The 18,574-nt window shown below is 37.4% G+C and overlaps 1 protein-coding gene across 11 annotated transcripts in view; it reads right to left on the bottom strand.

Moving 5' to 3' along the window:
- Positions 1–832: 832 nt before the first annotated feature.
- Positions 833–18,574, bottom strand: part of CEP152 (centrosomal protein 152) — a 92,680-nt gene continuing 74,938 nt past the window's right edge. For 7 of the 11 annotated variants that reach the window (XM_070624457.1, XM_070624480.1, XM_070624445.1 and 4 more), the window contains exons 21-27: positions 16,255–16,396; positions 12,172–12,339; positions 8,064–8,160; positions 7,409–7,512; positions 5,469–5,625; positions 5,118–5,221; positions 833–2,191 (exon numbers count right to left, since the gene is read on the bottom strand). In XM_070624457.1, the coding sequence (XP_070480558.1) occupies positions 1,149–2,191; positions 5,118–5,221; positions 5,469–5,625; positions 7,409–7,512; positions 8,064–8,160; positions 12,172–12,339; positions 16,255–16,396 (1,815 nt within the window). In that variant the 3' untranslated portion in view covers positions 833–1,148. The remainder of the gene's footprint in view (positions 2,192–5,117; positions 5,222–5,468; positions 5,626–7,408; positions 7,513–8,063; positions 8,161–12,171; positions 12,340–16,254; positions 16,397–18,574) is intronic. The other 4 variants (XM_070624497.1, XM_070624486.1, XM_070624509.1 and 1 more) reach the window with 1 other exon arrangement.

Raw genomic sequence — 18,574 nt, 5'->3', positions numbered from 1 at the left:
ATCTGGTCACCAGTTAAGGGGACAGAGCTTTCCAATCCCTAGAAGGTTCACTTCAGGTTCTTGCTTTCAGAGATGGTTATCAGCAGGAGGATGATGCATCTTGCCACTCATCCAACCACCCCCAGTGGAAAAATATACTGGATAAACCCACAAATACAGTCCATGATATGGGTAGCGGTGAGAGAGATGAGAAAAAGCTATAGTGACTATTTTCAGGAAGCACTTGCATACACCTAAAACTTTCATATTCATCTCTAAGAATCTGAAAAAAAATTAATCTAGAAACATTAGGGTTAGGTGGTCATCCATTTCTGCATGGTTTAGAATTACAACCTTCAACCCACAGCATTAATAAGTTAGCCAATTCTGCACTATAAATGAATATAAAAATCTAATAGTTTAAAATTTTTTGCTACATGATAAAGTTTATTATTTCCATTTTTAAAAAGCAATGTTTCAGATGAAAGAAACACTGTGAAACCATAAAAGAGACAAAGAAAGTCTCTGGATGTCACAGGAGATCTGAAATAACACAAACGTCAACTAAAAAAAACTTTTAAATAATGAAACCAGGATACAGCTATGTATTTCGTGGCAATCTTGGCAAAACCTCTTTTCCCAAATGAAAGAATCAAAATTTTGAGTAGATATTTCCAGGAAAAGTATGTCTAAAGTAAATCTATAGCTTCATTAAACATGGCTAATTTCAAAAATTAAATTTGGCTGATCATACACACCAATCATCAAAGTTTCTCTTTTTTTCTGGATGAACTTCAAACATGTCAATATAACATTTCTATATTATGAAGGAAAAAATAATGTATAACAATTCTACAGACCATACGCAAGTTTATTTAAATAATTTAACACTGCATGGAGAACTAATATAATCATAAGTATAAAAATAGATGATTTAGCAAACAAATATAAGCACTACACACAAGCAGATTACACACACACCATCAGGCCTTTGGAAGATTAAGGCGACATTAATATCTCAAGTTATTTTATGAGAATACTTTACTCATGATAGTCAGATGTTATTAAAACATCTCAAAATAGGCAAAGCCCACAAATTTTTCAGTATGAAGTCTTCTCTTCCAGTGTTCTTGAGAATATATTAATGATTCTTCTTAAATACTGTACAATTAGTCTAGATTGACAAACGGGCTATCAAAGCCACTATCTTGTTGGCTAGACAGAAGAGGGATTAATCTTTTCGCAGGCTGCCGACACACTAAAGACGATCCTGTACTGCTCAGTTTTTTGAAGTCTGACTTTAATGTATCAGCCTGACGGGGCAGTGGATGGCCAAGAGTCACGCTGATTTTCCCTGGCTGGGAAGAGGTGGTTGCCTCTGACGGGTCTGGAGCGTGACCACTCTGATGTTTCATTGGTCGACTAATCGTGTTATTTTTCCCTGGATCTGAAAGACAACTGGCTGCCGGAAACTGTCTGAAATTAACAGATTCAGCCAGTGTATCCAGAGTTTCTTGTGGCCTACCCTGTGAAAATGACCCTTCACGGCTGTCGCAGGGTAAAGTGGCACTGTTGGAATGCCAGCCTATGGAGTCACTAAGGTCCCCTCCATCCTTTACTGGAGCTTCCTGAACACCCAAACTTTGACTTTTCTCAGATGTAGCATTTTCACGTTCCATTAATGGGTTACACTTATATACTTTTAAACCAAGTCTTTCATCAGGACCTCGAAAGGTTGTATGTGTGGATCCAGACTCAGAATGACTAGGGGTATATCTAGGTGAGCGTTTATTTCCTAAGGATCCAAGAAAGGGGTATGCGGCTGAAGGCAGAAGTGATCCGGAGCCAGCATCACTGAGGAGGTCTGTCTTCTTGCGCAAACCGAAGCCTCTTTCACCTTCACAAGGAACAAACTCAGGAGGAACATTCCTTGGCAAAATGTCTAGGTGTTTGTAACTGTTGTCCCCGGACTGAAAGTCTGAATGTGACCCTTTGGAACCCACATGTTGTACGTCCCGGTGCTCTGCGTCCTCCAACCGCCTTTCTAAGTTACAAGCAGCCCTCCTCCTAGGAACTTGGTCGCACATATGCCTGGGGCTGGCTTTTACACTCTTTGATTTGCTTTCAATTTGACATGGTATATTCTGATTCACATCATTTCTTTTTGATTTTTCAACTCCAATCACCATCTCTGAAGTCAGAGCCAGTTCTCCTGTACACAACAAAACACAAAATCAGGGGAAAATAAAATTAGGAGAAAATTAACATTGAAAGAAGAGAAAAAGAATTTTTTTTCATGTATTTCCAAAGAATACATATATTTTAATCATTCTCAAAGAAAATACAACAATGCTGGACATTTTAAAATACTCTTTTACATACAATGATTAGATAAAGCTAGGTAATTCTGTTATTGAAATCTGATATATTATCGCTATCTACCTGATCTATTATTTTCTTTAATGATGCTACAGTATTTCAAGAGCCAACTGCAATGTTTTCAATCCTACTCTGATGCCAAGCATGGAGTTTCTGATGAACCAAGTTTTTTTTTTTTTTTTAAAGATTGGCACCTGGGCTAACAACTCTTGCCAATCTTCCTTTTTTTTTTTTTTTTTAAGGATTGGCACGTGGGCTAACAACTGTTGCTAATCTTTTTTTTTCTCCTGCTTTATTTCCCAAAGCCGCCCCCCCCAACCCCCGGTACATAGTTGTATATCTTAGTTGCAGGTCTTTCTAGTTGTGGGATGTGGGACGCCGCCTCAACGTGGCCTGACGAGCAGTGCCATGTCCGCGCCCAGGATCTGAACCCTGGGCCGCTGCAGCGGAGCGCGTGAACTTAACCACTCGGCCACTGAGCCGGCCCCCTGATGAACCAAGTTTGCTGGAAGAATCCCAACACCTACACACACACACACACACACACACACACACACTGTAAAAGCTAAAATAGACTCCCTGATGTAACTAGCTAAGACACTAAATCTGATCAGAGGCAGAGCAGCCACATAGTGTAGAACCAGAGACATCATATCTCAGAGTTGTGTACCTTGATCCCTGGAGTCCCTGAAAAGGGTTTGCATCTACAGGGGACATTATTTGCACACTGTTGCCCCAAATCCAGAAAACTTTCTTCCTCTATGCCGCTACCCTTTTCTGTCCAATGTTCGTGTTTGTGCTTCTATTTGAGAGATGTTTACCAATATCACACTTGTAGATTCCTGAACAATCTCTGCTTCAAGCTTTCCAAAAGGTCAAAAATCCCATTTCCCCACAGATATGTTCAAAATGCCCCCCAAATTTACCAATTTTTTCATGTATTCCCATCAGCTTTTGCTTTATATATTCTAAAGCCATTTTACTACGTACATAAAGAACCCATTCGTAGCTTCTTGGGAAGCTGCTCCTTTATCATTATGAACTATCACATTGGTCCCTTTTAATGCTAACTCTAATTTACCTAATAATGTATTCAACTCTATAATTTATCTAATATCAACACTGCATTGCTTGGTATATCACTCTCCATCCCTTTATTTTGAATTTTAGACGATGTTCTTGTGAAAATAATGTATGTCTGGATTTTTAAAAACTGTTTGAAAATTGTGCATTTGTTTTGTTTTGTTTTGAGGAAGATTAGCCCTGAGCTAACATCTGCCGCCAATCCTCCTCTTTTTGCTGAGGAAGACTGGCCCTGAGCTAACATCCATGCCCATCTTCCTCTACTTTATATATGGGACAACTGCCACAGCATAGCTTGCCAAGCGGTGCCATGTCCACACCTGGGATCCAAACCAGTGAGTCCCGGGCTGCCAAAGCAGCCCCACCAGGCTGCGCCACCAGGCTGGCCCCAGAAGTTGTGGTTTTTTAATGAGTTTAACCTATTCATATTTAGCGTAATTGTTGATGGTTCAACCTACTATTATTTTCTATTTATCCATTCTTTCTAGTTGTATTTTTTCTATTTCTTGATTCTGTTAGGTTAAAAACATTTTCTTCCAAGTTTTTCCCCTACTAGTTTGAAAGTTATGTATTCTATTTCTATTTCTCTACCAATTATCCTCAAATTTTAAGATACGTATTTAAACCTGTATTTTTCTAGCAATGGTGAAGTGATCAGTACCTATACCCTCTCCTTGAAAATAGTAAAAATCTTAGCGTATTGTTAGTTTCCCCTACAATATCCTCTTAGATCTTTCTGAGAATACTATACTTTTCTAACATTCTCAGGTCCCATTGCTTGTTCTAGTAATTGTATTTCCTTAGGTTTAAGATCTGTTGGTTTTTATTTTGCCTTGTTTTGAGTTTGGTGTCTGTCTTCACGGAGCTGGCTTTCTATAAATATATGGTGATTCTTGGTTGAATGCTTATCTTTTAGATGTCCTGAGTGCGGTATCTTTTTGCGCTGCTTGTTTAAAGAAGTTGGGAGCAGAGTGTGAAGGAACAAGCTGCAGGGTAATAGCTGGCACCCTGGGCATGTAGGCTCTCAGTTTCTCCTTGCTGTGGTTAGTCATCTAGAGCACTGTCCTTTTCCCAGATTCTCTGTTCTTGCTGCTCTTACTCTGCCCAATATTAGGGTTGGGGAAGGGAGAGTAGAAAAAGAAATAAAGAGGGTGACTCTGCCTGGTTACTGTTGCTCTGGAACACCAACTAATTACCCCATTGTTATCCCCTAGGCTTATGACTTCTGGAACATGCCACCTGCATCTGTGGAACAGTTTCAGTATTGCTCCTACTTGTAGCTGTCATCTTCTGGCAGTTCTGAACTGAGGTTTCCACCTTCAATCTTATACTGTCTTCTTTCTTTCTGGGATTTCTCACAGCTTCTAGTTTATCATTTGAAACGTTTTAAAATTCAGTTATAATTTCTTCTTTTCCGCCTTCTTTATTTGTTGTTTAAAATCTTTTCTATCATTTCTGGGGATGGAAGCAGCAATAGAAAGCTGATGGGTATGCTCAGTCTGCCTACTTGAACTGGAAACTAGACTCTTTTGTATAAGTTTCCAATTTAAGTAAAACATACAACTTTATAAATTAACTCGTAATCCTTACATTCCTGCTTTTTTTCATACTAAAAATATTAAACAGCTAAAAAAGAAGGGAGAGAGAAACCCTTCGAGTGATTCATTTTGACATACCTGACTGTGTAGTTTTGCTCTGGGATCTATTAGAAATAGGCGTTTCCAGCAATTTTGCCATTGTAGCAAGTTTGCTAGCAGCATTCATAATCTTTTTCTCAGCCCTGTGGGGAATTCCAGAATGTTAAATTAATACAGTTTAAAGGAAAAACTGAGTTTCCTTAGCCCCAGGATTCCTGTTTTCCTATTAGCTCTGCCAACATTTAGGGTAGCAGAGACACAAGCCTCTCTTAACACCCAATGGCTGATCATGCAGAAACGGTTAATTTTGCGGTTAAGGAAAATGCTTAGAAAATGACAACATGCTGTCCTGTGCTCTCAGGTCACACTGTTTGTTTAGACTGAACTTACCCTTCCTGTTTTCCATTATCTTGCAAAATCTGTTGGAGGCAAGTCAAATAATATTTGCGCATCTTTCGGGCAGTTTCTTGACGTTCCCGCAGTACCTCTGCTTTTACCATTTCCGCAGCTCTTTCCTTACTCTCCTGAATATAACGAAGCATGTCACCTGGGGCAGGGGGATCCCCACAAAATGCATGTTTATTAGCATTTTTCAAAAACAGGAGAGGCAGACTTCAGACCAATTTTCTGGGAAATGAAGTGACTGGAGGTAAAGTTTAAATGTTATACTTTTCCACAATCAATAACATGGAGTATTTCAGACCAACATTTTGGTAGACTCAAAGGAGAAATAATCTAAAAGTGCTTTTAGAATGATGACAGCCACATATGGTAGAGAAACATAGCATATTCCCTAGGGAAATTCTGTCGTATTCTGAAATACGGAGGCAAGAAAACACCACAAATAAGAGGCACAGAAGCTTATACATTTCAATCATATATTACATCCGGTTAAGAGAAGAGAAAAAAGAAATATACAGAAAGGGTGAGGCAGAGAGGAAGAGGGAAGCAGACACAAAAAGACAGAAGGAGGCGACATGAGCTGAAGAGACTCCTATTGTTCTGTTGACTTGTGCTCTGAAAATCAATGTTTCATTACTTATTCGATTTTCAGCAGTACTTAGGAGTATCCAACTAAATATAACATTAGCATTCATTAGAGATATACACAAAATGCTACTGCAGGAGAGGGAGGAGACTCACGGTGCCTTCTGAAATTTACATTGAAAAATAGTCTATTTCAAGATTGCTTTTTGTCTTTAACTCAACGTGCTTTGGGACTACCGTTATTTCAGGTTAACAATTTTTTACTAATTCCAGGGCTACAGCCTCCCTCTAAAATATCACCATCCCTGTTACGTATTAAGGATCCAACTCACAGAGGAATCTCCCTCGATATCAGTAAGCTCTTCCTGAAAACCAGATGTTCTACGCCAAAATACTAACTGGAAGACTATTTTTATTATTTGAAGTGGGAAAAATTAAAATGGAATACATATCAACACAAAAGCTCCAACCAACTTCTAAAACAGAAAACAATACACACACACACGTTGTCATATTAGGATTTAAAAACATGCTTAAAATTTCACTTCCCAGTTAAGATGATTGCTAACAAACAGTTGCTTTGTTTGCAGTAATATGGCCTCTGTTAGCACCAGCAACAACTGAAGAGCAAACTCTCTTCACTGATACTGAGTGGGCTTTTCAACATCCACACATGATTCTGATGATCCATCACTTATATTTGGAACTTGAGACCATTCTGCTCATTTTAGTAAAAATGAATGCAATTTTAGGAGACAAACATACATTTCTCCTGTATAAACACTGGTTATTGTTCTGGGAGAAAAATACAATCTATGCAACATTGTGATTAAAAACCAGGAGGTAATCTATTGGGAAAGCATAAACCAGAGAAATGCCCTGCAGGGTGTGCTGCGTCTCCTAGTGCTGCAAAGGACTTGATAAATTTACGTCAATGATTAATCCATTAACCAAATAACAAGAAATAACAGAACAACGCCTAACTAGATCCATTTTCCACGGTCCTTAAAAGTTTATGGTAGGAAGCAATAATTGATATGACATTTTCTTTGGCATTAGTTAAGTTGTAAGATTATAAAATTGTTAGTTTAATATTAGTGTCCAAAAAAGAAACAGGATAATTAACAAAAAAATAACTCTACCCTCACGTCACTTCCAAAAGATATTACTTGGGTGAAATGGATCCATTACTGCATAATTTAGAAAAGGTATCAATGATCTCTTCTAAAAGCACGTAAGATCCCAGAACAAGGTAGTTTGGAAAATTCCCCCAAATTATGACTGCTAGTAGCAAAAAATGCCCAAACCACCTTAAAATCTTGGGAATCTCTTTCAGGACTTACGCTTAATTTTTTTTACAGCTTTAATGTACTGCCCACGAAGCTCTTCCAAGGCCACCCTACTGCATGGCAGGGAAGCATTTTCAACGGCCCCTTCTGACAGTGACCTAAAAAACCCAAAGATTGCAAAAACAGAGATTTTAAGTGGAAAACTTCATTTGAAAAAAATATATATCTATATATTCCAATAAAATGAACAGAGATGTGCTAAAAAATTCATATAGGAGGATTACTATATAGTTATTTAAAATAGGAGAAAAATGGAAACAATTTAAATGTTATAGTTACTTAAATTAATAAATCCACATGATGAAAATCTATGCAGCTATTGAAAAGCATATTATAGGAGAATATCTAACCACAAGGGGACATGTTTTTCTTATATCATTAAGTTAGTAAAAGGTTACAAAATATCTTATACAATAATCTCAATTTTTAAAATGTGCACATGTTGCACGTGTATAAAGGGGCTTAAATGATATAACACAGGATGTTAACAGAGGGTATCTTCTGGGGATAAGATTTTCTCCTTTTTTATACTTTCAGCTGTATAATAATAACAATAATTGATATTCTTGGTATGCTATATTGATATAATTAATATAAAACATTTAAAGATGCAAGAAATAAACTATTTTTTTAAATAGTAAAAGTCTACCTTGGTGGTATTTTACAAAGTGTTCTCAGTTCCTCCAATTTATTCTTCATGTCATTATTTTCTTCTATTAATTCTTCAACAACTTTACTATTCTCTTCTGAAAAAGAAAGATAATGGTGTAGTGGTCCATTAGTCTCTTTTTTCTTGCTCTTCCTTTCCCTTAAGTTCCCAGTGCGAATGTTTAGAGAGAAGTCCGCCCAATTTCCAGTTGTTCCCCGTGTCCTTCATTCCCTGATGGACTCTAATCTGACCACTCGCCATTCTGTTTGCTCAGCACTTAAAATCTGTATTCGACCATCATCTTGTTTTGGGTGACACACTGTCCTGAAGTAGGTTTCCAGCTGTTTCACATGCATGTGTTTTGCTTTCCAATTAGACTGAAGTTCTGTAGAAACACACTAGGTTTTCTAATTTCATGTTCCTCGTGGATCCTGGTGTACAGTCTATGCTCATGCAAATGATCTTTGAACAAGCACCTCAATACAAGATAAAAAGAAAATTAAGTTTAAGTAGGTGCCATTTTCAGAATTAACATAAGATTTTCAATTCTTTGAACCTTTAAAAAGAGGACGAGGAGACTGATGGAGTCCATGTGGTACAGAGGACAAAGCATGGATTTCAGAGTCAGAGAGACGTAGGTTTAACTCCTAGCTCTGCTTCTTACCAGCTGGATGAGCTTAGGTAAATTACTTAACCTTCCTGAACCTGAGTTTTTCATACGTAAAATGGGGAGAATATTACCTACCTTGAAGATTATAATAGAAATAAAATACAAGCACACCACCTTATACAAGACTTGGCAACACCAATGTTTAATAAATATGAACACGGCACCCCATGTTCCCTGCTATGCCACCCTCTCAACCCACCCTATTAAGTTAGGGAATGAATGCTTCTATTCCCCCTAGTAATTGATCTAACTTGTATATCTTAAACCACTCACTCTTACTCCATCACTTTTCAATAAACACTACCAAGACAGTAGAAAATGGAATTTAAGAAACAAAAAAGAAGCCACCCCAATAGCAAAAGTATTATCAACTAATAGATTTACATTAAGACAAACATTGAAATCAAGCTATCAAAAATGACTTAAATTCTGACCCTGACCCCTTATATAAGCCCATTGTTTTGAGCTCAGGATCAACTTTCTTGGATTATTTCTAGGTCTATGAATTACAGAAGACATCAGCCTCAAAAAGCACTATGTAGAATAACTATTCCATGATCACAATGTATGGTGCTAAATATTATTTATAAATAATAATCACATCCAACTGCCCTTGTCATTTTATTACGTAAAATAAATTTTATTGATTTTCAACAAATTTTACAACAGCTACATTGTATCTACATCTATGGTTAGACAAATATCTCATTTACTCTCCCGGCCTCTACTCAAAAGCTAAGCAATCACCATGGGAATTATAACTGTTGAAATGTTTATCTCAAAATTCTTAAAACCCTTTCTTGCCTTAATTATTATCTATCTGTAACAGACTTAGTAAGCAGTAGGTGGAAGTAGGTGGCTTCTCTTAGTCAACAACATTTACCGAAGGTGCTATGATGCCAGGGACCGTGCTAAGTGCTGGGACAAGACTTGATCCTTGTCACTATCAAGTCTACACTCCAGAAGAGAATACAGACAAGACTTAATTGCAAGGGTGATGAATGTTATAAAAATCACAAGAGCTTGGGGCTGGCCCCGTGGCCGAGTGGTTAAGTTTGCGCACTCCGCTGCAGGCGGCCCAGTGTTTCGTTGGTTCGAATCCTGGGCGCGGACATGGCACTGCTCATCAAACCACGCTGAGGCAGTGTCCCACATGCCACAGCTAGAAGGACCCACAACGAAGAATATACAACTATGTACCGGGGTACTTTGGGGAGAAAAAGGAGAAAAATAAAATTAAAAAAAAAAAATCACAAGAGCTGTGGGGCCAGCCCCGTGGCCAAGTGGTTGGGTTCGCATGCTCCACTTTGGTGGCCCAGGATCTCACAGGTTCGGATCCTGGGTGTGGACATGGCATCGCTCGTCAAGCCATGCTGAGGCGGCATCACACATAGCACAACCAGAAGGACTTACAACCAGAATATACAACTATGTCCTGGGGAGATTTGCGGGGGAGAAGGAAGAAAAAAAAAAGAGAGAGAAGATTCGCAACAGATGTTAGCTCAGGTGCCAATCTAAAAAAAAAAAAAAATCCTAAGAGCTGTGGGGAATATCTAACAGAAGAACCTAGTCCAGTCTGGGGTGGTTAGGAAACCCCCTGAAAAGTAACATACTGGGGGAGAGATGAGCAGGAGTCAGCCAGGCAATGTGGACTGGACTAGGATGGAACGGTCCAGTCAATGGAAAGACACATCCTGGTAAAGGGAGAGATGAAAAGAGGTCCAGAGAAAAGAGAATGAGAGAATAAGAGAATAATTCTCTATGAGAGAATAAGAAGGCTGGGGGAAGACGATGTTGAGGGGCTGGCAGATGCTGGATCATGAAAGGTTTCTTAAACTACGTTAAATTAAGTGTTTGTATTTCATAGTGAGGGCCACACAAGCCACTGAAGGGCTTTAAACAAAACAGTGTCCTGATCCAATTTACACTTTTGAAAGGTCACTCTTGTAGCCTGATGGAGAACAGACTGGAGGGGCAAGATTAGAAGCAGAAAGAGTCAGGAGGTGACTATTGTCCAGGCAAGTGATAGATGTGAATGTAGGAAAAAAGTGAGCCTATTCACCTGGTCTTTTCTGCATGATGCAATTATTTGGGACCCTTGCATTCAGTCCTTCATTCATTTATTATTGTCTGGTGTGTAGTGGACACCATGACTACAACGATGAACAAGATAAGATATATTCCTTATTCTCAGGGAACTTATAGGTTGGAAAGGATATCAAGCAAGTAACTAAAAAACTAAATACAGAATAGTAATAGAGGAGGAGCCATGTACCATGGGGCCACACAGAAGCAGCCCATCTAACTCAGACAGGAAAACCAAGGAACGTTCTGCAGATAAGGCCTCTTCTCAGTTGCGTTGTAAAGGATGAGAAGAGTTGGGCCAACATGGGAATGAGAGGGTGAAGTGTAGGACGGAGTCACAACATTGTATGCAAGGTCCAGCAGCAAAAGAAAGTTCCTGACCAGTTCAGGCATTTGAAATATTTCAAATGTAAGGACTATAGAGCACGGGATATAAGTGAATAGTGAAGGTAAGAGGGAGCACCCACCCTTCCCTTTTTCAGAGGAGAAAGAGGAACCGGCAGAAGATACCCCTTCCAGATAACTCTCCCTTGAGCATTGTGAAGAACAGACTGGAAGGAGGCCAGACCAGACCCATATGCCTTTGTTCACGTCTTCTCCCTCTGCCTAGAATGCTGGTCTCTTCGGCAAACGCTGTCATCTTTGAAGGCTTAGCCCAGCCTTCCTTAACTCTAATAGGAGGAAGAGGAACCGGCAGAAGATACCCCTTCCAGATAACTCTCCCTTGAGCATTGTGAAGAACAGACTGGAAGGAGGCCAGACCAGACCCATATGCCTTTGTTCACGGCATATGGGTCTGGTCTGGCCTCCTTCCAGTCTGTTCTGGAAGAGACATCCAGAACATCCTTAACATCCTTTCTTCCAAGTTTACACAAACATATGCCAGTAGCACTTGATGCTACTTAACATCTTTTCTTCCAAGTTTACACAAACATATGCCAGTAGCACTTGATGCTACAATTATTTATTAATCTGTTTTTAGTTCTCCTCACATGATGACAAGCTTCGTGAAGAAAGGGAACAGAGTCTTGTACATCTCCATCAGAACTGGAATTCTGTCTGATATATTCACCGCTACCTCCCCAGTGCCTAGAACGCTGCTTGATACATATTGAGCACTCAATATCTGTTTAATCAAAAAAGGAAGAAAAGAATGTGACCTTTTAATCAGAGCTCCAATTTGCCTCTTTTGAGTTGAGTAACAATTTTTGGTTAAGAAAAACAAGGTCCAAATTAGTTTACATTAATCCCCAAAGAGAATCAGTGCCCACATTAATTAAAATGCCACATTTGAAACTTTCCACAAGGATCAAAGGGATTTACAGTGGTAGCTGTGCTACTTCAAATGCTAACCTCCAATTTTTTCCACTACAGCTTTGTGCTTCCTTTCTAAATGCTGAAGATGCCTACAGCATTTCTCCAGTTTTCTTTTCAGATCTTGACATTCCTGCTTTGTCTTTTCAAGTTCTTGGAAGCAGTGTCCACAGTATGAATCTTTAATTTCAAGGGTCTTTTTCTTATCTGCAAAAATTAAATGACAGCAAACTTTTATATCAATTCAGATCAAGAACTACCAAAAAGAAAGAAAGGACGGAAGGAAGAGAGGAAAGAAACCAAGTGACATGACTAAAGGCTACAGTGTAACTGAAAAGAGAATGACACCTGAGAGAGAAAGACTTGGGTTTAAGTCCTGTTTCCACTATTAATTGGCTGTGTGACTCAGAGTGTATTACTTAAACTCTCTGAGACTTAAGTTTTTTAATACATAAAATTGAATAATATCATCTATTTAAAAAATTGCTATGAAACATAATGCTCAGATGTTAGTATTGAATATCATTCACTACTATAAAAAACCAGGAATCGTCAAGAAATGGCTGACTCCATTATTGAGACAGGGGATATACAAGATGAAACTAGAATATTTTGCTATGCCAGAAAGTAAGAAATTACTCGAAATTACAGGCAAATCACAAGGACATAGGAGCCAGTTTGAAGAGGCTACACTAGCTGAATCTGGGACAATTTGAACACCAATTAAGTATAATAACGAATTATAAAGTATTGAAAAAAACAGAAACCCATGAGTCAGAACAATAATTCTACTGATAATGAGATGGATGGGTGGGTAAGTTGGTAGGTACTTAGACAGATGGACAAACAGATACATAAACAGACAGATAAATAAATAACTACACAGACAAACTAGAGGGGAAGATTCTTGATTATAACAACATGCCAAGTGCCAACGGGTAGAAGTGGAGGGAGGTCTGAAGTTGGAAAAATTCTGATGTTGCAACCACCATAGTAAAGAGTGGATCAGAGAAGTATCATCAACGACTGGTAAATACAGGGAAAGTTTTAATGAGGAGAAGGACATTTTCATGGTCTCAAAGGTGTCTCCCCACAGACTGCTTATTAGTTTCAAGAGGGAAAAAAACCCAGTAATTATACAGTGAAGAAACTGGACACCACTTTGACCAGGTGCTCAATAAACTCCCCAATAAAAGACAAATGGGTATCGTGCACTTCCACATGTGATAACATGTCACCTGTGCGGTGTTCCAGCCAAGAAAACACACCCTGAATCTAATCAGGAAGAAAGAAACTCAAAATGAGGACAGTTCTATTAAAAGCCAGGGGAAAGGTAGTGTTGGAGAGAGCAGAGAATATGTCTCTCAAGTATGTCAGTGCCGTAAAAGGTAAAGAGAGGCTGTGGAAATATTCCAGAGGAAAGGAGAGTAAAGAGACATGACATCTAAACGTAATACCTGACCCCAGACAAATGCCCTTTCTGTAGGGGAAAAAATGCTGTAAAAGACAGTATTGGGTCAATTGAAAATTAGAATACAGACAATAGATTGATACATTTTCATCTAATGTGAAATTTACTGTATGAAAGTTATACAACAAAAATTCCTATCTTTGGAAAATACACACTGACATATTTAGGGGTAAAAGAGCACAACGAATATAACATCATCAAATGGTTCAGGAAAAAAATGAAATGTTCACATGCACATACAAACAGAAGAGCACAAAATAAGGTAAAATGTTATCAATAGATGTATCCAGGTAAAAGGTATAGGAGTGTTCTTTGCAATTATTTTTATTTTTGCAACTTTTCTGTAAGTTTGAAATTGTCTCCAAGTGAAAAAAGATTTAAAACTGTCAGGAGGTATAAATGTATAAAAATTGTTCAGCACAGTACCTGGCATAGAACAAATATACAATAAGTAATAGCTATTGCTATTAGTAATATATAGAATTTATAAAATTTAAGTAATATATAAAAATGATACAAAAAGTAGATTATTACTATTAACAAAATCGATATAATAAAGTAGGAATATAAACTGGCACAGACTCAGAGGCCAATATCCAAAATGTTGATGTAAAATCATTGGTCCAGCAAAATTATTCTTAACTCTCTCCTGACTTTTGAGTTTCATTTAAATAGTGCCATCTATGTTCATGAGCATCAAAGGATTAATGAAGCATCACACTGGTACCATACATGGCATTCATATTTTTCATTTAAGATACTGTTGTAAAACTAGAAACCAGTGAAATGCTCACTGACAAGAGAATAGATAAATTATAGTATGTTCATACAATGGGTTACTATACAGCAATGAAAAGGAATGAATTAGAGCTATATGCATTAATAGAGACAAATCTTGGAAGTTTGATATTAAGTGGAAAAAAGCAAGTTACAAAGACTATAATGAGTATTAAACCATTTTTATAATGTTAGACGACAAACAAAATAAAGCAACAGCTTTTTGAGAATATATATATTTGGTCAAAACATAAAGAAAAGCAAAAGAGTAATTTTTAAATATCAGAATATTTGTTACCTCAGATTGCAGGGAATTTACAGGGATGAAACTGTGGTATAGCACACGAGGATCTTCAACAATATTGGCGATGTTCTATTTTTAAGTCATATAGTGCATTCCTGGTTGTTAGGCTTCATAACTTATATGTGCATTATATGTATTCTTTGCATGTATCAAGTATTTCATAATTAATGCTTAAATTATTTTTTAAAAATTATAAGATATTGGGAGAATATAACCAAACAACTAACAGTGGTATTCTCTGGTGGCAGGATTGTAAAGGACTTATCACTTAATATATCTTTCGGATAATTTAATCCTTTCTAAAGAATTTAACGTGTTTGCTTTTAGGGAAAAATGATTGAAGAAAGAAAAACAAATCCTTTTATAGTCTGATTTGTCTTAAGTCAAAACTAATTTCTTTCATATTGATAGGACTTCCCAAGGCCAAATTATATCTAAAACTTCTTTCTACCCATTTCACAAATTAAAAAAGTAATTGTCAGGTTATTCCAGATATAACAATAGACATAAAATGACATTGAAAAGAAAGAAGCAAAATACAAATTAAGGTAGTATTACCAGGTACATCATTGGCAATAGATATTCAACCGTCTAGCACCTAGAAGTAAAGGAAAAGGGTCTATGGACAAGGAGAAAAATAACCATCAACTGACTTCTTAGGAAAGGCAGAGTTCTCTAGAATTCTGGTAGTGCTGCTTGCTGAATTAGAGACGTGTGGAAACTAAGGTTACTGACTCAGCAGTTATGATCTGCTTTGGTAATTCTTAGTTCTTTTCCAGGTTACAATGGAGACAGCAGAAAAGAAACAGAGCGTGTATGTGTTTGTATGTGGAGGGAAGAAGCAGGATACAAGGGGCCAATATCCTAAAAGAGGATTGGAGGCAATAAAAGACATGCCAATTACCGCTTCAGAAATGCCAGCGAAGAGGCAACAGAAGCCCGATAGTTCTCAGTGAGCTCTTAATACCTCAAGGGGCCATAGTACAAGACAATCACTATTTTTCATAATGACAACTCTAAGTCATTAAGTTAAACTATTCATTCATCAAATATTCAAGGAACACAAACTAGGTGTCATTCACTCTGCCATGTGTTGGAGAGGAAGAGATAAAAACACTGTCCCTGCCCTCAAGAAACTCACAAATATATCAGAAAACCTAATACACTTCAGAAAGATTTCCATAAAAAACGGTTGAAATAAGCTTTAGTAATGGGAATGAAAAGGTCTCAGTTATTTGGCAATTCTCTTATGTGAAACCCTTGATTTCTCAATAAAGTCAGGTAATAAAAACATGAGTGCTTTACAGAATTCTCATTATTCCCCTTACAATAAGAATCATTTATGAATGGAGAGAAGTCATGAAGACAGAAGTAAGAGGGCCTAGAGCCACTCTGTCTTCTAAATGCAAAAAGAAACCAGGCAGAGGACATACATTAAGTAGGAGTAATATCACAGATTTGTTCCCTTATAAAAACTGGACACATCTTTGCTTTCCTTTTATCCTCAAAGCAACCGTCTGGAACTGCATTATGGATGTTACAAAGATCAAGAGGAATAAAATCCCATTACCAGCTTCTGCTTCTGTTTCCTGCAAGGCCAGGGGCTGAGCGTGGTATCCAGAAGTGGGTGCAGGAAGGACTGCAGGGACACTGGGGTCTCCCCTGACAGTCACCCCTGGAGCAGGATCCTCAGAGATCTTGGCCATATTTGTCTGAAATAGATTATCTTCATAGTTAATACCTAATTAAAATCTTTACACAATTCTCTATTTAAAATGCTAACATTAAAAATATAAAAGAAAACATTGCCTGAAAAAAATCTTGCCTAAACTATCACCAATATTTTTCTTAGGGTGTTACAGGAATACTGTCATTATTATGAACTAGTCTCCTATGACCATATTTGCCAAATTACAGCATTATCTGGCAGAGGACTGGTGGGCCAGCTATGAGACAAACAGAAGACATAGTTTGCATGTGTACACATACACACACACACATGAATTTAAGATATTTTAATGGTTTATGTGGTCAAACCACAGGAGAGACTATGTGAAATGAGAATTGTTCTGGAAAATCCAGAACATTTTCATTGCAGCAGGGGTCAAATTCATTAGAAACTATAATACCAACTTTTTGCCTGCCATGAATGGAAAGTAACAACAATAATAAAAAAAAAGAAATTAATTTATATAGTATGTTTCTAAATACTTTGACATATACCATCACTTAGTAAGGAAGGCCAGTTGAATTCCAATGTTAAAAAGAGAAATTGAGGCTCACTTAAATTAAATATCTTGCACGAGACCATTTCTTCACTAACATTCATTGAACACTTTCTGTGTTCTAGCCCCTGTTCCAGCAATATAGCTACTAAATTCATTAATGGTCAGACATTCTTTTAAGGCAATATTTTCAGATTTTGGACTACTAAACTCCTAGGAACCAGAACAGGCGATGTGGAGAAAGCTGCCTTGTTTAATTACTTAAAACACATGACATACACTTGATTCTAGAAGACTTGATTTTGATTATGAGAAATTCATTTAACTGACTGTCAAGAAACTTTCCTACAATGTCCAACAGAAGCAGAGGTCAGCAGATACAGAGAAAATGCAAACTCCAGACAATCAAGAGGATATGAGGTTGAGGTCAAAAGGAATAATAAAAGTTGAACCCTAAGGTAGCCAGTGTTTCCAGTTTCTACTCAAAACTGGGGAAAAGTCAAGATGACAAAAAAGGTGGGACAGCCACCTTTTTGTCTTACTTTTAACTTGATTTTGGTGGTTAAGCAAAAACAGAAGACATCCTTAAATGTCTGAAAATTTTGCTCCAATTTATACTTCTGTTTTCTTTTATCCATTATAAACTGCTGCATTCACATATTTTCATAAACATTCATTTTCTTGGAAACTCCATCTTTAATTCATTGCATCCTCTCCATTTAAAAAAACTTTTGATCATCTAAGTTATTTTAATGAGGACTTGTTTTATATCTATGGATCATTTTTTCCTATTTGAATTTTCACGAACAGTTCTAAAAACTACAAATAATTCATAGCTCTTCACATTTATGGCACCTATATTATAACTTATAATCACTGCTTTACAATAATCATTGCTTTACCTTGAGGTCCTGAGATAAGTGAGCTCTAAAATGGCAGAAGGTCAAGTATTCTCCTACGACAAATGCTGGATAAGGCATTTCAAAGCCACCCTTTTCTCAGGAACGGTATCTGATCCCACCCAACAGAAGTTGCACAAATCTAAATTCTTAGGCAAATTATGTAATTCTGTCTTCATAGACATGTGAGCCACATTGACTCATACAGCTGATCTGACACTGCTTGCACAATGATAAGCCCTATAAAAAGACCCCAGGGTTGATTATATATTAATAGTAGGAGAAAGATGTATTTTCTTGATTTTCCTGGCAAACTGACATTCCTTTTCAGGTAAGCAAACTTGAAAGTGTATAACATGATTTTCCTATCACTTCTCATCCTTAAAAACTGCTACAAATAATAATTTTTATTTTAATTATCTATTTTTTTCAAAAATTCTCAATAAACGATTACAAGCAGTATTCATGGGAAACAATCTTGCCCAGTTATTTTTACATTGAAAGCAACTATTAAGTAGTCACATCTGTGTGAAATCAAGAATAAAAAATATCAATGGGGGTGAACTGGGATGGGGTAGACCATGTCTCAGTCCCTCTGCCTCTAAAATTCTGTAACGTTTCACACGCAGGACGCAGAGAGGCCAAGCTGTGTCATTCGTATCCCACCAAAACTCGAGGAATTAGACAGGCCAGGGGGTTATTTTTTCTTTTTCAGATAAGCAACTATAATATATGACTACTCAACGTAATAAGCTAGTTATCCCCA

The sequence above is a fragment of the Equus przewalskii genome, chromosome 1, assembly GCF_037783145.1.
Source record: "Equus przewalskii isolate Varuska chromosome 1, EquPr2, whole genome shotgun sequence".
Lineage (NCBI taxonomy): Eukaryota > Metazoa > Chordata > Mammalia > Perissodactyla > Equidae > Equus > Equus przewalskii.
The sequence above is the reverse complement of the archived record's forward strand: the minus strand, read 5'-3'. Positions and strand labels throughout refer to the sequence as shown.